General features: G+C 37.0%; 1 protein-coding gene across 10 annotated transcripts in view; it reads right to left on the bottom strand.

Moving 5' to 3' along the window:
* The window catches only part of LRMDA (leucine rich melanocyte differentiation associated), a 1,127,716-nt gene that overhangs the window by 318,771 nt on the left and 787,096 nt on the right, over positions 1 to 21,849 (bottom strand). For all 10 annotated transcript variants that reach the window (XR_012159955.1, XR_012159957.1, XR_012159954.1 and 7 more), the window contains exon 6: positions 317 to 404. Coding sequence is in view for 2 of the 10 variants with exons in the window: in XM_073353193.1 (XP_073209294.1) it covers positions 317 to 404 (88 nt within the window). In the remaining 8 variants the exon portion in view is untranslated. The remainder of the gene's footprint in view (positions 1 to 316; positions 405 to 21,849) is intronic.

The following is a 21,849-nucleotide window of genomic DNA, read 5'->3' as shown; positions in this document are numbered from 1 at the left end:
TTTACAAATTCTTTCAAAATCACCAGCGCTGCATGTAATCATCTACTTAGCAATATTTAAGTACTCTAATCTCTTTATGTTTTTTTAAATCGCTAAATGTTATTATTCCATAGATTTATTTGCTTTCCCAGTAGACTACCTCTAAATCCTGTTTAATATAGTTAAAATCTGTAGTCTTGACAGGTATGGTTTTCTCATCAACTGCTTGAAAAGCACAGTGTTCTCACTAAAGTGCCGATGCAGCAGTAATGCGTTCAGAAGGCCTTACAGCAAAGTTTACCAGTAGTAATAATAGCAATAGAAGCTTAATTTTTACCTCTGTGATTGGTGAGATCCCTGGATCCTGAAGGCAGCGGCGTATAGTGTGTCTCAGGGGAGACAGAGGCAGTGTCACTGGAGGAGGCCTGTGTGATAAAACAAATATTATCAATACTCTAAAAAAAAAGTCAATGACTAAACAAAGGTGCAAAATTAATGTTTTGATTAATTGATGTGATTACAGATGCACAGAGTTGACAGTCATATGCAACACTGATAAATAATCACCTGGGAAAATGTAAGGATTTTAAATGTAGTTGCCAGTCCTCAAAAGGACGTAGTATCCATAATTTTCCCTACAGTGATACTAGAATAGTGTCACTAAACAAATATTCTAACGCACATCACAGCTTTAGAAAATGATACTTTCACTAAGAATCCTTTGACAACATTAAAAATGTCATTGATAGTTCAATACGAGTTCATTTGCCTGCATAAAAGTCATCAGTCAGCAGATTCTTTCAGCAGGATAGGAAGGTAGATTTAATTATCACCTCCTTTTTAAAAATAAAAACAAAATATATTTTGCACTACTCATTGCCTCACTTGGAAGATAAACGGTTATGTCACAAATGAGAATGTTCATAATGCACTGTGCAAAAGAAATTAAATAGGATATACAGCTGTAAGGAAAAATAACCTGTATCAAAAGTTGGAGACATTTGCAAAGCCTGATTTAACCAAAAAAACATATTTAGTTCAGGGGAGAGACAAAAACAACTCTATGTAACACAATCCCAAATTTTCCCCACAATAAAGAAGAATTCCAGATCTTATGCCTTTGTCTGTTATCCAAAGAAAATATAGAGGTGTTTTAAATCCAGGGCAAAGTACATTTTATCCAGTGAGACAGGGTTGCATCCCAAGGGAATATTATAAACACCTAGCATTACAACGATCAGAACAAGGCTCTATTTATGCTTTCGAGTTACAGGGCAGCAATGTTGTGTTGCTGGAATGAGATCTTAAAGCAAAAGATAGGTCTTATTTGTGAACATGTATCATTCCCATAGAGTATTCCTTAAAAAGATGTATTTTTTTTCCTCATTTAAAAAAAGTGTTAGAGATTGTAAAATATGTGTTAAAATATACAGGTTTTCTTTAGTGCCTCCTTTCCACAGTGCCTGGAGCAGATGCGATTTGTGCCGCTACCCGGAAAGTCCTAAGATTAGACATTTGCAAAGACATGGGAATCCCCTGCTGCCAGCAGGGGTTGATATTACATAGTGACAGGGGAAGGAAAGTCCATGCAAAGTGGTGGGAGGGAGATGCAAAGGAACAGGCCAACCTGCTGCACAACCTTAGCACTGGCCCTGCCCCAGAGCATCCCAGGTATAAAATGCAAGTGGTGCATTCCCAGTTCCAAGGGCGAGCACCCGGCTCAGTTGACCATGCTGCTTCAGCTCCTGGCAGCACAGTAGCAGCACTTAATAATCTCCAGGGCTTTCATGTCCTTTCCATGCTAGTTAATGTGGTAGAGATGAAGCACTTAGTTTTCACCACACTGTTTTTCCTACTGCTGCAACCCACTCATCTAGATACAAAAATCAGACTGATGACTTTTAGAGAAGATAAAACAAAGGGGAAGAAGAAATGCAACCATTAAGCTATTTCTTAAATCCAGTGACAATGTATGGGATGGGTCATGAGACAAGAGTAGCCATAGTCTACTGCGTGAGGTTCCCTAAGCACCCATTGACATGAGTGCTACTAATAAATCAAAGTAATCCTAGTAAACCTCACTATGTATTTGTAATGGTTTTGTAATCACTCACTGTTTGATTCAGACTTTTTAATTGGACAGATATTTAAAAAAATAATTTACAAAGGTTGATGGGAATATCAATTTTAATGTAAAATGGGACTACAATGTTTTGGCTCAGCAGGTCTTCAAACATTTGGAAACACTGATTCCATTTTTTTAAAAAGGTTACCAGGAATAAAACGATGATTGACACTGGTTTAGAAATAGTAATGATAACAATAAAAATAAGGAATACATATTCTGTTTGAAGTCTATGAATATTTAGAAACCTTTTGTTTGTCATTCTTTTTGTACTTTTGTAGATGCTAATACAGTTTAAAAGGTAAGTGACTCAGTGGATTAGCATACTAGCCTTTCACTCTGGAGACCCATTTTCAGTTTTCACACAAGGTCATATGTTGGAATGATTTTTGCAGTTGTAGCTTGGTACCTATCAGAAATCTAGCCACATCTCTAAAACACTGCACTATTTAGCACAAAGGACATCTTACAACAGATATAGGACTCCTGAAATAGCAAGGACGTTACAGATCATGACAGGGATTCTATAGCTAATTCTTGCACAGCTTCTCCTACGGCCTCCTGCAGTTCAATACTATTATACCCTCCGACTACATGAATCCAAAGCTGAAAAGGCCACAGGCACAGACCACATCCTCACCTGGTGACCAGTGTAGGTGCATTGATTTCATTTGAAATCTGCCAGTTTACACCAGCTGAAGATACAGACAAGAGTTCAGACCTGCGAGATGCTGAATGCCCTCCAACTCTAAATAAAGACAATGTGAGCTGAAGGCATTTGCCACCTCACAGGATCAGGCCCCCAAATGGCCAGGCCACTAATGTATGCAATAAGTCCCAAATATGAAGTACAGAGCATGTGTCCACTATGCTCTATTGTTTTATCTTGGCCTGGTAGCATTGGGTAAGATGAGGATAACTGTGATTATAATTTATTTAACATAAGATCTTTTCCGCAAAGTCTCTCCAAAAGCTCAACATGGAGGCCTCATATTATACATTCTAGATGTTATCTGTCTATTCAAGTACTCATATTTGGGACTCTGATAATAGTGAAGGTTTCTCTTTGGTGCTTTTAATCACAATTTAGGCTGTTGACAGTTTGATGATAGCTTTTCCTAAAATTACTGGAAGAAATGGCCTTTTCAGCAAATACCACTGACTGAGCAAAATTCCAGAGCTTCTAAAAAGGATATTGTAGTGAAGGGGCAATTTCCAATTTTAGGAAAAGCAAGAAGAAGATGATTTTTTTATTGGCATGTTGCTGCTGTTTTATGTACAGTATGTAATTCCCTGTCAAGTATACAACAGTTTTCATTACTTTTCTGCTAAGTGTTCAGTTACAAAAGCTTTAATTCCATGGAATACCATATAGGGATCGGACTGTTTTGCACAAATGTCAACTGAGTGAAAATCCTGTATCAAGTTTTTATGTAAACCTGTGTGCCAGTAGAAGGAAGCCGCAAATTCTCTTTTTACTGTTTACTGAGAGGGTGCCCTAAGCTATTTTCCAAAGTGACTTGCGTAGATTTATTATTCAGAAGAATATTTTGATGGTGATAGCATTGACATATGAGAGTTCTGTCTTCAGATTGTTCTGCTATTTGCACATGAAGTTCTAGTTACAGTGCAAAAGTGACCTTGAATGGACATAACTTACAAATATCTTAAAGGGAAAAATGGGTGAAGAAGTGAGATTTTCTGTCTACTGGGAACATGTCGAAGGGTTTAGTAAGAATGTTCCAACAGGTAACATTGATAATCTGTACCTTAGTATGATACTAAGGTACAATGCATAAATTCAAAGCATGTGAGTAGTTTAAATGATGTAAATGGGATTACTCAAGTGCTTAAAGTTATGCACATGCTTAAGCACCCTGCCAAATCAGGATCTGAACGTTTCTTTAGGAATATCCTCCAGAGTTCTGTTGGAGTAGGAACGGTAAAACTCAATCCTAAGTAAACAAAATAGAAGACAAAAGTCTACTGGGCTTTCAATTCAATACCTTTTCCAAATCTAAAGACTACCTATAAAGCTGAAATAAGAAAAAGCACACCCGTAAATAAAAATAGTTTTGATCGTTTTAATTAGAACAATGGCACTTGCTTCTGAAATTCTGTATTCTGTTGAATCGTTTGGTGCTGCTTCATGCTATACTGCTGTATCCCAAAGAGACCCGTTAATATGAGGTATTTTTCAACTTGCTGCAGATAGTGACCATTCCTATCCTAGCATTTCTCTGTTTTCTATCTTGAAATATTTACCCTTGAGATATGAGAGATCATCTTCATTTCTATGACATGTCATAAATTCTTCACACACACACACGCTCACCAATAACTGTAATGGTCACTAATACATTGTATCTGACAAGTTTTATAACACAGGAAGAAGACCAAGTTGGCATCCTCTCTTAAAAGAATTCAATGGATATACAGAGCACTTACGAAAAGACATGGTTTATTAAGATCATTTTGCTAACTGCACAAGAAACTGATTTCCCCAGCTGAATACATTAAACTCAGGCATATTTTTCATTGGATATTATTAACAGAAATGTTAGTTCTAGCAGGCATTTTCTGGACGTTACCAGAGCAGACCCAACAGATAGATAGTGGAGAGCGCTGGCATGTTTAGAAATGAGATAGGGTAGCTACCAAATTCTTCCACTATAAAAAAAAAGTCTAGAAGCTATAAATCTAACAATGCAGTTAAACAAATACTCTAAAAGACAACAATTCCAGAATGCACTCACAATCACTCAGCTCTTATTGTGTACTTATGCCACACTTGCTCATCCCAAAATGAGATATTGTATGTAGTATACAAAAGTTGGAAACAACGCTGTCTAGTTTCAGCAGCCTGTACTTTTTGTGTTATAAAGGAGAAACGGGGGGGGGGGGGGGAGGGCGGGAAATCTAGCCTTTATCTTTTCTCAAGAATAAATAGGAGTTGATATATATCTTGCCATATTAATACATATCAAGGTATATAAATAGACCTCGATATCTCTCTTCCTCTCATGTAAATACAAACACACACATGTACTCACACACACACGTACTCAGGTCAGGGTGATAAACCTCACAAATATGTACACTATGTGTCACTGACATTTACCCATCTATATGTGAGAAAAATATGAACCGAGCAAAGATTTAGGAAAATGGTATGACCTGAAAAGTAGTAGCAGAATGGCTAGTTATCAGTAGTAAAACAGGAACAGGTTAGAAGAATTAAGAGTGTAGGATTTAATAAGAAATACTGGATACAGGCCAAAGTTACTCTTGTGTATATAGTTTGTATGTCAGTTCAGTAATTTTGTAAGCATTTGGGGATGCTTAAAGGCTCTTTCTATCCATTGCAGTGTTTTTCCACTCAGACTGAATCTTCTGCATTTTAATGGAACACTACAAGGCCCATCTTTTTAAAAAGACTGTTGAAGCGAACATTGTTCAGAGTAATGTATAGAGAAAGCGTGGCCTTTGTTTTCTATCTGTGTTGCATGATTATCTGCCATTCTTGTGTTTTGTGGGGTTGCTGTTTATTTTCATACACCAACTCACTGTATTTAACAAGGCTGGTCAAATTCACCTACTCTGTCAGAATGGTGCCGTTTGTCATTTTATAAATTTATATTCAAATTAAAATGAAAATAAAAATTTAAGATAGTACTACAGTGTCATCATCAACCCAATAATATCTATATCATCAAATGCAAAACTAAAGTTCATTAAATAAATCCTGTTAGTTTCTATGACTTTCCACTGCAAAAAAAGACGTGGAATGAACAAAATCACTGCATTACCCAGTTTCTGTATTTATTAAACCATTCCTCCCAAAATGTCTATGACAATATGATACTGGGAATAATGATACTGATGTCTTTTGTAAACCACTTTGAGATTTACAGATGCTAGCGCTATAATAGAGCTAGGTATTATAATTAATTTATATTATATTATAATTATATTATTATGAGTAGGGATCAACTCACATTTGCTTTTTTTTTTTAAATCATTTTCTTTCCTCTTTCAGTGTTAAGATTTCTGTTGTAAATATACTTAAATATTGTACTCAATGCTTGACAATGTAATGTTTTAACACATACACTATTTTAAAATCTTTATGATTACTACTACCATTATTATTATTATAGTTGCCTACATAAACATCTGTTTACTTTGTTGGAGTCACACTGGCACTGAGACTGTTTCTTATCATACATTTGTACAACATCAAGCACCATAGAAACCTGACATTAGTTGGCCGGGGGAGGGCTTCAGCTGCTACTATATCACAAAAAATTAACTCTGAGTCCATATAACAGGTCATGAGGCACACCAAGAAGATAAAACTTTCTTAAAACTGTTATGTTGGGGGATTTTTTTTTTTTTGCCATAAACTTTAATATTAACTCAGGACATATACTGAAAAGTTGACAGCTTTATTTCTCAACTTAAAAAAAGAAGAAAGAATTAAGGAGACTTTAAGAACTGACAAGGCTGGGCTTATCAGAGCTCTTACTATTTAAGGCAGACGAGGGAAGGTCTTGTTCAGGACCACTCTACTGTGAACTAGGTTAGAGGTCAGAGAAAGGTCAAACAACTGCCATGACTGATACCAAGACCCTGTCATGTTTCAGAGAAGCCAACAGGTGGCATGGCATGACTACACAGGGAAGTTTGCTTTGCTTAATGACATAGGAAATATTTTTCATGCCGAACTTGTAACTGCAGATCCCACTTCGGGGGATTTGTGTTGGTAAATTTGTAGCATAAATTAGAGTCATTTTAATTACTAAGAAATACCAGCTGCACGGCATTATCACAAGTTGCCTGATCTTTCTAGCCTTAATGAGATGACCTACTTACCCCACATAAAAATAGTGACTTGTTTCAAAATCTGTTTTTAGACATTTGACCATGGTTGGGAACAAACCACAAATGAATACTATGCTAAGGTGCGGGGTGGGGTGGGGTGATGGAGTGGGGGAAACTGCATTGCCCGGTATATAAGTCTTAAGAATGCTCATGTTCTAAGCAAACTGTGCTTGTGATATTTTGCTGAGTGCTACTGAAAATGAGGATATTTTTAACATGACTCTTGCAAATAGGGACTCAGGTTTTTTTTTTTTTTAATTCTGTTAATTAAAAATAGCAACTATGAAAATGTTCCATTAGAGTGACACACAGCCTGACTACTTTTTGCTAGTACACTATTTTAGTCTATAATTACAAGTATATTACTAGGAATTAAATTTAAAATGTAGGGAAAGGGTCTACCAATTTGATTATATTATTATTAATAATGAGCAGAATCCATGAGACAAGAAAGAAGGGCAGATGTCAATAGGATAAAGGCTTTACTCTGCTTCACTTTATTCTTGTATAACAACCTGAAACTTTCAATAAGAAAGCTTGAACCACATCAAAAGTCAAGGCTTTTTCAGACCGGGAAGTGAATCTATAGTCACTTCTATAATGACGTGGAGAAAGAGTTACAACCTTCACACATACTGAAGTGAAGCAAAGTACAAAAGACAAAAACTAAAGGAGTGACACTTTTGCACCATCCAAGAGGTAAAGGACTCAACTATACTTTGACAGATGACTACCAAAGTTTCTGAGAAATATTGGCACTTAATTAAACTAAAAATAAAATAGGATATGTGTATGTTTATTTCCTGAATTCCCTATGCACCGGCTAAAACCAAGATTTGGACAGTGCTTCAAAATGCTCGTTCCACATAGTGGCCGGATATATTGTACATCTGCCACATGCAACCCAATTTATAGGGACCAATGTTTAAAGAAAACATAAATAGTCTTGTTATTCTTGGAAATCAACCATTTTTCTTCAAATCCTGGTGGAAGTAAAGGGCAGACTGTAATTCAGCCAGTCCCCTCTGAGTCATGGTTTGAGAAATACCAAATATTAAATAATTCTGCCATCCAAATTAAATATCGCTACTGACATTTTTAAAAAAAACTGGAATACTTGAATAATTAAACGTTTATCCAATATTTATTTCAATAGTAGAAAAAAATATTGCAACATTTCAGACATTCTTCAGTTTAATGAATAGTACAAGTGTCTCACTTATAATCAAGAGTGTGAGGTGGAGCTTCACAAATATCTCTTCTGGAGAGTTTTATCAGTTACCTTTGGATTTGATGCTATTAAAAGAATAGGCTGATTTATTGTGGTTGTTGGAAGACAAAGAGAACAGTGACCTTCTGATTTGGAGTCAGCATCACAGCTCTGATAACCTATCGCCAGAAAAGTAACCGTTTTGGTTATTTAAACAAACACAGGGCTTAACAAAACTTGTGGCATCTGAAAATGCATTTTCCTCATTTTCATGTATAGGAGACAATCACTTAGAAACCACATCTGAATTTGTTATAATTTTTGGTTTCCTAACATAAAATTGCAAGGTTAGGGTAGGTTGGGTATAACTGGATCAAAAATGTAAATGAACATAAGAGAATTCTTATTCATTTAGGCTTAATTGAGTGTAATTGATATGTCTAGTGTGCTGCCAAATCTAACTATTGTGAATAGTACCTAATGTATGGACATTATTTTTGGACTATTGAATGCCAGAAAATAATGAGCTGGCATTCAGCTTTGGTGAATCAGACCCTGAATTTTCATCTAAGAGCAGTTTTGAATTATTACTGGAGATAAGGTGTAAATGTGCAAGGGAATTTTATCCATGTTTCTTCCATGAATCATAAACGAGGGAAAAAATTATAGTCTAAATTGCACTTAAAAGGAATAAAGTCTTTTCATGTCGTACATGATTTATCAAAATGATCTCATTTTAAGGGTACTGTGGTGTATCTTGATTAATAACATTAGTAAGCATGATGAATAGCCTCTTTAATGGTAACGCAGAATTTATTGGCAAAATCCCTACTACTACCAAAAAGGGTGGGAAGTAAAATATGCAGTGGATAGTTACTTGCAGATACAGCTTAAGTAAACTCTCTCCAAGGTATTTTGCACTGAGGGGCCCTTTGATATTTATTCACTTGAATTTACGTGTGGCAGTGGACAAACAATTTATTGTGAACCACATTTTCAAAATGAATAATGAATTTTACCTTCTGTGGCAGCTCAAACCACTAAGCAAGTCAATTGGTTACCAGTTCACTGCAAAACAAGTTCAACTGTGAACATATTGTAAAAGTATGCAGTGCATTAAGGTCTTTCAAGCTACCTCTTGAAAAGGGCATATTACCTTTCAAGAACATTGGTCCCGTCCCCTCACGACCTATTTCAATATCCTCTTCACATTTTGCTTTAATATCCTAAATACTTCCCTCTCCCATTGCTCCCTCCCCCCTTTTTTTAAGCTGCTCCAGTCTGCCCTAACTAATTTCCTTTTGGGCTGATAGATCAGAAGCCTTCCTACCACTGTTCGTTTTAGACCTGTGAAGCCCTCCTCGTAATCCCGCTGCTTGTCCACAATTAATCTTTCCAGTTGCCACATTATTAACACTACCACCCACAGACAGAGGATGCCTGAGCCTGGCTGGATACTAGCTCCCCACTGGAGCCTCAAAGATGTCAATCACACGCTAGTCAGAAAGTTGCCTGCTGTCAACATCAGAGGTTTTCATCCTCTCTTACCCGCTGATCAAACATTTTTCCTCAGAAGATTAATTCAAAGTCTCCACCCATTTCCTCCCATATCCTCTTTCGCTTTTAGGTTACTCAATGATCCATCTTCTGTATGAAAAAGAAAGCAGTGAATAATAGAAATCTTTTCAAAACAAAAGTTAGGCAAAAGTAAATTTAAATCCCAGCTGTTGTCAACCTTTTTTTTTCCCATTTAAACACCTTAAAGCAGCCCGGATTAGGCCTAGCCTGAAATGGCTTTCTTTGATCAAAGGGCCCAAGACTACACAAATATAATCACAAGGCAGTGACTGCTTCTAAGCAGCCTGAATTTATTTGTTTTACTGTAACACGTAGTACATGTATAACAACAGTGCATTTGTTTCCTTGACTTTCAAGACCTGTTTTTCAACTTAAAACATATTATCACTTGAAGCCAAGTATTTCAGGAATTATATTTAGCACTGATTTTTTTTTCAAACTGTGGTGAACTGCCAGAAGAAACTGACTTTGATATGTTGGGTTAAAGAATATTTATTTTTAATAGTTTTTTAAAAGTATCTATAATTGAGGGCACAAGCAGCTGGGGTAGATTCTGCTAGTCAGATCAAGTTTAAGTGAGTGGGGTGCGGAGGAAGAGCCTTCAGCATTGTAACCTCCTCCATGATTATAGACCAGATTCTAATATTTTCACTCATGCTAAGTGGATCCTTACTCCTCCATTAGTTCAGTACCATTCAACATAATGAATAATAGAATCCGGTCCTAAAGGAAGCACCATAGCTGCAAGTTCCAGCAGCATAGTGTTGTCTGTTACTGGGACAGGTACAGATATGAGAAATTAAATACTGCAAAACGGTATTGTAGAAAGCAGATCCATTTATATAATCCAGTATGAAGCGTATCCACTGCAAAACCTGAGTTTGGATTTTTAAATAAGAATAATTGATTTCAAACAGCTCCACAGGACAAAATTGTACTTTTAAAGCACACTGGTCCCCATAGGAGATAGATCTGAGGTTAGAGTAATTATGAAATTGACATACTAATTCAAGTGATTGGATTAACACTTGCCAATAGTTGGCAAAATAAACTCAAGTTGTGGGTCAATGATTTTCAACTAAATGGCAGAGAAAATAAAACCAAACAATCAAACTATAAATTCTCCTGGATTCTTAACTCTCCTAAGATTATCATTAAGTAAACCAGGAAAATATCCCACCAGTGGCAAGCATTTAGTGGCCCAACAAAATATACAATAGACTTGCAGAGCATGCTGATCTTGAGTTGCTCTTCCAAGTTTTGGAAAATGTAGTCCTTGCAAGAAATGTTTAAGTGTGTGACACACTAAGATGTTTTGTGTTGTCTTTCACTTTCTATTAATGTACCTTTTTATGTTCCAGTAAAGAAAGCTGAGAATGCAGCCTATGTGCTGCTTTCATTTTATTTATGCCATGCATATATGCACACACACACGAAAAATTCTAGTGGTGTGTCTTAAAGTATCAGAGGGGAAAAAACTATTAAACAGTACAGAAAATAAGCCTTCATGAACAACTGTGCAAGTCTTGCCGGAAATCCCAACAGCCTTATACAATTATTCCTTGAGATATCTTGTAAAGAGAACCACAAATGCACTTCTAGATGGACAGATGCAGGATCCTCCCAAGAGCCAAAAGCCTGTGCTCTCAATTTACTCTTACCTTAATTCCATGTTTATTACATTTCATTCATTGCATTACATCATGCAACCATCTCTCAAGATTTAAAGAACAACATTCGGTCCTTTGAAAAAACTCATAATAATTCAGAAAGAAGTTGCAAAAAGATGGGTAAGTGTGAAACTTAGAGACTAACAAATTTATTTGAGCATAAGCTTTTGTGAGCTGTAGCTCACTTCATCGGATGCATTCAGTGGGGGGAGGGATAGCTCAGTGGTTTGAGCATTGGCCTGCTAAACCCAGGGTTGTGAGTTCAATTCTTGAGGGGGCCACTTAGAGATCTGGGGCAAAAATTGGAGATTGGTCCTGCTTTGAGCAGGGGGTTGGACTAGATGACCTCCTGAGGTCCCTTCCAACCCTGATACTCTATGATTCTATGAAATGTGCATGTAAATAAATTAAGAATGTGTAAAAATTTCAGTATCTCTGAATTCTATTAATTTTTAGCCTGTGTACCCTTCACCTATTTTATCACATCCACAGATGGCTGGCCAAATTCTTCCATCAGATGTTTATGTCCAAATCCCAATAAGTAGATGGGACTTACGTGCATTGAGACTCAACTTGGGAGAGAATATATTGTCACCTCTATACTTTGTTGATCTTGGTACATACATCCTTAATCCACTATGAAGTGTTTGTGCACTATTTTCGTACGAAAAAAGCCAACCCAAAATACATTGCATTACATTCGGTATCGAACCAACGTGCTTTTTCTGAACTCCAGGGTTTAGCCAGCAGGAGGTGCTCAGCAAGAAGACATCCAAAGAGCAATTTCATTTTTTGAATGTAAGTCCAATAGTTGAAAATTATGCTTAATCTTCAGGAATCTGTGAGCTAGGGTACTTCTGAGTCTATATTATATAATAGTGCATAGTACCATATAGACTATACAGACACATACATAGATATTTACACATGTAGGTGTATTGCACATATACAAATAAACATTTACACATGTACAGTGGAATCCTCTACTTACGTTAACAGAACTTTGCTATATGCAATGGTTCACTTTTACCAGCATTGTAGTGGGCATCTGTCAGTGCACTGAAGAAATCAAAGACCATCAGTCTATCTGTCTATAGATGGATTTCACTGTATTTGAGTTCAGTATAAGTGAATTCCTTTGGCTACCATAAATAAATCACATTTTGGTCTTTGAAATACAGGAGGTCTATAAACTCTTAAATTCCCTTGCCAATTTGGTTTCCAGGGGTCATCAGATGTCAACTTAGAACCAGCAAGGAAAATTGCTTTCGTGGCTATTCCACAGAAGAGGGCATATAACACACTACCATCTTTTCAGAACATATTCAGGCAATAGCAATCTGGCAAGTGGGGTATTGGGTATATTACTGTATACAACAGACCTAAGTCCAGTAATTTGCAATATCAAAGAGTTAACTTTGCTTTTCAGTTTGTTATGCCATTCTTTCTCACTTTGAAAATTAATGATTTTTTTCCTTCTGACATATGAATGATAAAAAGTTAATCTATGTGAAAATTAAAGCTTGACCCTAAAGGTTAACATTAGTTTGGTAGCTATTATCCAGGTATGTTGCTCTCCTTGCTTAACAGACATGGGAATTAAAAGTTTTGGAAGGTTAGAAAATGCTTTTAAGTAGTCTTCCTACAGGCATGTGGGAAGAAAACTGAGCTGGAGCTAAGCTTCCTGTCAGACAGCTTAGTCAGCAGAAGGGGGTGCTATAGTGTAACCTATTTAAGATGCAAATAGAGTAACTTTTGTAACAGCAGATTAAAGCAAGCATTTTATTCACTTGGCATGCCCACAGTGTACTGAACGTTGGAATCAGGCTTGTCACTGCACACCGCAGGTTATTAATAGCGCTCAGAACAGTGTTGCTAAATGTGCAAGTTAAAAAAGCAAATAAACAAAAATGGATTTATCTGTGGTATTTGTTCTCTGGCAGAATTCAGCAAGGCCCTGCCTTGCACAGAAGATTTGTTAATTCAAGACCATAGAGGCTCAAAGATTTTCCTTTTTTCATGCATCTGATTGACAACCACCTACTGCAGTCAAAAGTTCTTCTAGTATAAGTGATCAATACACCTAGCATTTTAGAGAGAGACAGTGATTATTTTCAAACTAACCAAACAAATATTAAAAACCGTACAAGTTGGAGAGAATCTATGGAACATGACAACTGCTTTCAAAAGGGTCTTCTTGGATTCTGTTGCTCTGGTGAACTACCAGCATGTGAGAAAAGACAAAATCTAAGGCTTCTGCAGGACCAAATCAACACATTGCACTGTGGCTTTACACTTTATTTTCCTATGTTGGCAGGTGTTAGACCAGCAAGTAGGTTTCCTCTCCCTCTACTCGAGCCAGTTCCTGTTTTCTTCATCTCGATCTCCCGGAGACTCATCAAAAACAGGATTTAATTACATCTCAAAAAAAAAGGGGAGGGAGGAAGAGTGTAAACCTGACTCCTTTTTATCTCCTGATACATCTGGACAAGTAGACAATGTGCTAAAACAAAATAAATCTGCCCTGACAGTCACATCAAAGGGTTCAGCTAGGGGCTTGCAGCTACTTAAGGCACAGGAATGTTGTTGCTAAGCATCGCTCTACAACCTATCAGTCCCTTAAAGAAGAGCTTTTTTCTTTCAGAGGGAGATGAGGAAAGCTCAAGAGTGGGAACCAGACTGCAAAGGGAGATTGGGGATTTTGGAGGATTTTGGAGCTTACAGTGAATTGTGAGAAGAAAGGGGGTTTGGTTTTGTTTTGTTTTGCCTCTTGACACACAGTCTACTTTTTTGGGTGGGGGAGGGAGAAGGAGGAGGTAAAGCACATGGATGAAACAAACATCTTTTTAATTTTCCCCGTTGGATCAGAACAGGGAATATCACAGACTTTGCCTTTCTGTCAGATCCCTGTTCTTACAGTAGTGCATTCGAAAGAGAAAGACTGTGACCAAAAGCAATAGCACTAGGACACAGAGCTGATTGTTATTGAAAGCATATTGCAAAATGTGTGCCTAGCCGACATTTCAATCAAACAGCCGGTAAATATACAAGGCTAAATCTAGGAATTCAGCTGGAACGTCAATGTCTGACCATCTCACGACCCAGTAAAGGGAAACTTGGGATGCACACACATGATTTGATGCTCATTTGCTGGTAAAATCTATTCCCTACAGTGAGTGGCCTGCCTTTAAATCTTTTTGTCTCTAGCACTGAGCTCTAAAGGGCTGATTTTCACAACTCTGAATGAAGTCAATGGGAGTCAAGAGTGTGCTGGAAAAAAAAATCAAGATTTTTTTTTCTTTTTTATTATAACCATAGCACTGGCGAAACTGGAAATTACAATTGCACCAAGAGCTTTAATAATACTCCCCTACTTACACTGGTGGATGAAGAAACATATACTCGGTTGCAGATAGGACACCCAGCATAAAAAGTACTACCTTCAAGAAATATTTTCAGCTTTTGTTGCTGTGTTCTGAGAAAGAGAGAGTCAGCAATGAAAAGTTTATTAATACACTATTAAAGCCAATAATAGATCCTTCCCAGTACCACTGAGAGGTAAAAATATTGTAACTATCTACCTAAGCCTTTAAAAAAACATTTAAAATGTAAAAACGGTCATCTCCCTTTTTATGAATTGAACAAAGAAAATTCTGAAACAGCTTCATTCCACATGCAGGGTAGCTATCAACATGAACAATTACTAAGCCTGCGATATTGCACAAATAAATAACACTTAGCATTATCTTCAGCACTATCATATTTATTAAACAGTGACTGAGGACAGTAGTAACCATTTTTACTGTCCCATATAGCTCTTATTTTCTAATTAAACAGGAGGTTATTTCCACTGCCAACACAGCCATTTGTCTTATTTGAGTATTACATAATATTTTTTGCCAGCCAAGCCTGACTATGAAAAGGAGTGTTCTGTGTGGTGAACTGTGGCCCAAGTTGCTTTACTGTTTGGTAATCATGGAAATGGGCCATTTTGTGGTGTGTTAATAAATAAACTTTTTGCAATTTCTCCTAAAACATGATAAAGCTCATACTTTGTCCTGCCCTCTAGCTTCAATACAAGGGCAATGAGCTGTATTATTAAAGATATAGGTCAAGCAAACCTGACGAATTCAATCCTGTGGGATGCTTTAGAAACTGTTGTCATATTACTGAGATCATTCTGCTGCTCCTAATTATTCCTCTTGGTTGCTTCACATTTCAAGTGATTTCTCTCACACTTATGTCAAAATTTATAAGCTGCTCTGTATAACAACACTACATTATTTCCTCACTTGTTATGGTAATATAGAACAGAGACTAGGAGAATGCTTTAATCTATCTGACAAGGATAATGTAGTCTAGCATCGTAATAAACTTTATATTTTACCAAGGTTTTTTTCCTACTCAGAAACATTTCATATAGACAGCCAACTTAAAAAAACCTAATTGCTACAATAACTTGAATATCCTCTTACCTCAGTTCCTTTTTAAAAGGGAAAATGTTTCAGTGTTAAAGTGTTCACACCAATAGCTCGTGCACCCTCCTTATTCCCAGGTGTGATTGCTATTGTGCAACATGTGGACTGCATTATAAAACTAGTTATTACGGTGTTGAAGCTAAGATCCATGCATTGCACAAACAGTGCACCAATACATGCAATCAGCACAAGGGCTGAACTTCCACACTCCAGCAACACAGCTCAGTCTGACTGGCACAACATTTAAATTGTGCTAAGCAGCTGGAGATGGGTCCAAGATAAAAATCAGCTTTACACATCAATTTCCCCTTCATAGCATTGCCCACCTTTCAAAGACGTTGACAATTTGGGGAAAGATGCCAAGAGAAGAATTGATGGAGGATTTGAATTGTAAAGCTACTGGAGGGGTGCCTCACTGTGGGGGTTAGACCAAGGAGGTGGGGTTTCATTAGGAGTATACTGCAGGATACTCATGGTATCCAAAAGGTCATTCACGTTGGAGAGATATATTAACAAATATTAAATATGCACACAATCTACACTATGAGTAACTCATAAATGGCTTGCACGCATCTTGACATTTCATTGGTCTCCCCAGTTTGTAGGGGTGACTCTACATGCTATAATTGTAGGAGGTTCATAGGCCCCCAAAAGGACTTTCAGGCATCAATACATACTGTAACATTTTGGCAGAATTGTACCAAAACAAACAAACAAAAAAACAAGCTCCAAACATTTTTTTCCCTTACAACATGCTGATGTAACATTATGATAATATAACGGCCAACTCCACTGCATCAGATAAATGTGCTAACATGGCAAGTCTGCTGTAGTGACAATTTTTTAAAAGTAAGTTTTGATATCTGGTGGTTTTTCTTCTCTGAATACCAGGCTCATCGTTCATATTGTGGTTCTTCCTTGGCTCTGCATCGTCAGAAGGCAAGACCACCTCTATCTCTAGGAGAGACTGGTTTCCCCTTTTGGAGTCTCCCTAGTGCAGTGGCTGTGAACCTTTCCAGACTACTGTACACCTTTCAAGAATCTGATTTGTCTTGCCTACCCCCAAGTTTCACTTCACTTAAAAACTACTTACTTGCGAATTCAGACATAGAAATACAAAAGTGTCACTGCACACGAATATTGAAATATTGCTTGCTTTCTCATTTTTACCATATAATTATAAAATAAATCAATTGGAATATAAATATTGTACTTACATTCCAGTGTATAGTATATAGAGCAATATAAACAAGTCATTGCCTGTATGAAATTTTAGTTTGTACTGACTTGGCTAGTGCTTTGTACGTAGCCTGTTGTAAAACTAGGCAAATATCAGGATGAGTTGATGTACCCCTGGACGACCTCTTCGTACCCCCAGGGTTATGCGTACCCCGTGTTGAGAACCACTGCCCTAGAGAGACTGTTGAAAAATCTTTTTAAGAATTCTGGTAAATTATTATAAACATACCTTGGCCTGGACAGCATAATAGCCTCATCCCTTATTTTGAATTAAAGAAATTCTGGAAATTGCCATGAGAAATGACTGCAAAGTAGTCTTCAAGGATCTCCATTTCAATGTTTTTACTGATCAGTTTAGATGCTGTGACAGCTTTGGAGATGCCCTGTGATAATTTATGAATACGCCTGGTTACTGGGATCTTTATTGTACAAATATATTGGTTTAACTTAATAGGGAGCTGCCTGGAAAAAACAAGCAGGAAGGAAAAGAATGATTCAAGATGATACACAGGATGCTGTAGCCCAGGTCCTGGTCTAAGGATGGAAGAATTGGGAAATTCCACCCAGAGATAGGAGTTCGGCCTCATGCCTTTTCCTAAGTGGGTAAACTCAGACACCAGAAAGGGGACAGAGGTGCAGTCCCTGTAACCTAGAGAGATTCCTATCAACAATTTGGTGAGGAGGAAAGCAGAATAGGTCTGCAGGTGCCTCTCCATCTTCGCTACTGTTGTCTCACTTTCTTTCTGTAAACAGTTCCCTTCCCAATGGTAGACTCACATGGTCCAGAGTGGATAACTTTGTAAGAAATCAGCGGAAGAGATGGGGAGAAAGTGTTTTGTCAGGGATTCTTCCTCTTGATCCCTACCAGAGAATTTCAATCTTTTCAGTGGAGGAGGAAGATAAAGAATGTTTGTGTTCTTGTGACTCAAGGGATTTTCTCATACATGATTTTTGTTTTTTCCTTCCTGGATAAGAGTTCCTAGATGACCCCAAAAATCACAAACCACCAGACCTCTATATTTAACTCTGAGAAAGGGCCATAAAGTTCCAATCAGAGAAAGTTCCAGTCCAATTTTCTGTTTCTGCAATGGCTGGGCAGGAGAAGACAAAGACCATCTCTATCTTCTGGACTGATGTTGAAGAGACTCTCTCCTTGTAAAAAAAAGCGACTGAAAGGCAGAAGAGAGCCTGCTTCAGAGACCATATACCTCTCCACGTGATGTTGCCACAACTGCTGTTAGCAGACACATTCGAGCTGATGCCCCTTAGCTGTGAAAATGCCTGGAGTAGCTGACAGAGTCTCCCTAAGAGTCCTTCACCTCTGGAAACTACTTCCCTGTTGGTCTCAAACATCTCAAATTTGCTGACCTTCAGGGCACATTACAAGAGCTAATTATTTATGCAGGCTTTTGCAAAGGAAGGGACATAGGAAATGGTGTTTATAGGGAAAGTGAATTTTGTTGGAGTTCAGCTTTTGCTGTGGTTAATTATTAGAGCTGGTCAAAATTTTCCTTCAACACAATAGGGGGGTGGGGTGGGGGGGAGAGAAGAGACAGAAATTGGCCTTTTTAAAGTGAGCATGTTTCACCTACAAAAGTGTTTTTCTTTTTAAATGAAAAAAAAACAGTCAGCTTCTGGGAAAAAAAATGGTTTTCATTTTTGTGTGTGTCAAAAACTTCCAAAATTTCAGAAAAAAGTTTTGAAAAATATGGTTGTTTTGAATTTTGTCATAGAAAATACCATTTTTAAACAGGCCAACTTGTTACTTTTAGTGTGACAGCCGGAAATTTTACTTGTGTTCTGATTGTATTTTAACTTTTGCAAATGTGTTTGAGTTGTGGATAGGCACCTTTCAAAAATAGATCCATTATTAATCAGCAATCAATATATTAAGTCTTAGCTGAAGATTTCAAATCTGAAAGTCCCAAAAGATGAAGGGGTTTAGGACCCAATGCTCCAGTTTAGGCCCATCATTGTTTTAACTTTTAAAAAAAAACTTCCAGAGAAATAATCAGTTGGACTCCAAAACATCCAACTCTTTCACTCATCATTCCCACCCAGTACCACGCAAAATATATGCAATTATTTATATACAGAACACTGACAAATATTCAGGCCATCAAAGAAAACACTGAGGACAGTTTCACATAAGCTACTTATCATTCATGTCTGTAAAGATCCCCTGACGCTTTCTGAAACCATAAGGGCATTAACCCCATTGCCCTGTCCAAATTCTAACTCAGTTTTTCCTCCTAAATTTCACCTGGCCTTTTCAATTGGCTATGATATTACTTCACTTCCTATACTAAACTGTTGCCTTGTATAGCTGTGTAGTTGCTGCATTCCACTCTCGAAGAATTTCAGCAGTGGGTGAAGATACCCTTATATATCATACGTCTTACCAACTGCTTCACAGGGCTGATGTGAGAATTCAGCAGTTAGTGTTTCCAAAGAACTTTGAGACCCTTAGAGGAAAGGTGCAATGGAAAAATAAATTGGTAGCTAATTAATTTGTGCATACCACAGCAAGTCTCATATAATATTGTTCAATATATTTCTTAAATAAATGCTAACATATGACTAAAATCAACAAAACTAAGACATTCAAAAGCAAATGTTCCCCCTACTCCCACTCAGCCTAGTTCTTCCTGCTGCAATTTGGCTATTGAGAAAACACGGTACTCTTATATACCTAGGTATTTTCAAGAGCTATGTATGAGAGAGTGCATTAGGGATAGGAATGATAGTCCTAATTATAAATTAGATATCTTTTTAAAAAATTGTGTTTCAGGTACCATTTTACCAACAACACAGCATATAGCATGCATTAACAATGGACCTACGGAGTGGATAGCCTAGAAATACCTTTTTCCATTTTTAATTTCCTTGATTCTCATTTTTTTCTTTTTAAACAGCAGTTGTAGCAATCTCATATAAATAAGCAGACATATGCAGAAAAAATGCATACACCTATAAAGACAGACAGTATATCTACTGAGACAGCTAGTTTATGTGAGCTGGACTCATTCTCACTTGAAAACAGAAGAGACTTCAAAGTAACCTACCAAATGTTTTGAAAATTATGAAAGATATCATGGATCACTAAACTTGATAGAGATGCATTTATTTTTTTCATACTGGCAAAGGGGTTCAAAACCATGGGATACAGTTAGGAGCAAAATTCAAACTAGGATTTGAAGTGGGGAACTCAGCCAGAACTACTTCAGACAAAGAGTAATAAACATATAAATTAAGTTACACCAAAGAAGGAATGAAGCCTAGAGTATAAAGTAAACGAGTTCAAGATACATCCCACATTTTTGTTTGGAGGACAGAGGTAATTTAAAAATGTACAATGAAAAACCAAGGACATGGAATTAAGATAATCTCTAAATTACTCTGTGATGTTCAGCCACATGGCTTTTTCCTTTTCCTAAAATGTGTTGTCTTCTTATGGCCAGTAGGGAGAACATGAAATAATACAGGATAATGCTTTAATCAGTCATCATTTATGATACTGAAGTACAGCTGGCCAATTAAATATCAGGCTCAGATATTTTGGGTTCACGTCAATTTACATCAGCATATTACGACATTTATCCTGGTGGGGGTCATTCCATGTCATTGTTTGAGTATTTGTGGATTTCTATGGAGTTTGATTCTAACTTCATTCTCACTGGCCTATATCATGAGTAAATTCCATTAAAGTCAATGGTTTTACACTAGTATAGCTGGTGGAAATCAGACCAGAATCAGGACCAATGACCCTAGATAACTTGGTGGTTGGCATTATATAAGGTCTTGATTCTGCATTTGGAAGGTACGGGTGGCAGGGGATTCACAAATTAAACTCCCTAATTCCTATTTAAATGTCTTTTATTTGTTTTGAGAAGTGGTTGTTTTTTAAAAACTGTTAGCACAGAAGTATATGGGGTTGGGGGAGGAATCAAATCTTCAGATCAGTTTTTCAGGATAGTGGATTAATTATTATAAAACTGCAAAATTGGGATAGAAACATAGTGAAAAAAAGAATCTTTAATGTACTTTTAAAATAACTTGAGCAAACGTTGCTTTCATATCCCTGCCTCCTTTGCTGCAGTCAGACCTCTTCAATGACACACGTACAACAGATATAAAATCATGTCAGATCTCTTAGGAAGTTGAGGTTTAACAGAGATTTATTCCCAGCTATATTCATTCTATTCATTCTGAAACTTATGGCAGAAGGAAATAAAAAGAAAGAACCTGAAAAGCATGTAATATCATCCTTTTTTAGCACTGGATGTGGGTCTCAACAAGAGTCTTGGCATGACTTCGGTTTTTAGATTATTTAAATCTCAACGGGTGAAAAAACAAAAAAAGTTTGTTTGACATCTTGATTTTTCACATCAAAACTCATTTTCTGTTGATCACATGTTATAAGGTAATACTAAAGTGTTTGTTCTATAACTGTAAAATGTTTGTTCTGAAACTAACTCACCAAATTGGAAAAAAACTTCACCTGATGCAAACTGCTGGATTCCTACAGAAGGTAGGACCTGCACATTAGGAAGGACTATTGAATCCAAATGGGCCACTGTGGAACAAAGACTTCGCCAATTGCTCCCCACACCTACAAAGAGGCTATGTGAAGAAGCACTCATCCCATCAGCCTGGACTCTAGAGAGGGGGATAAAAATCCCTAAC

This window comes from Lepidochelys kempii, chromosome 7 (genome assembly GCF_965140265.1).
Source record: "Lepidochelys kempii isolate rLepKem1 chromosome 7, rLepKem1.hap2, whole genome shotgun sequence".
Taxonomy (NCBI): Eukaryota; Metazoa; Chordata; order Testudines; family Cheloniidae; genus Lepidochelys; species Lepidochelys kempii.
Note: the sequence above shows the minus strand (reverse complement) of the source record. Positions and strands in the feature narration are given on the sequence as shown.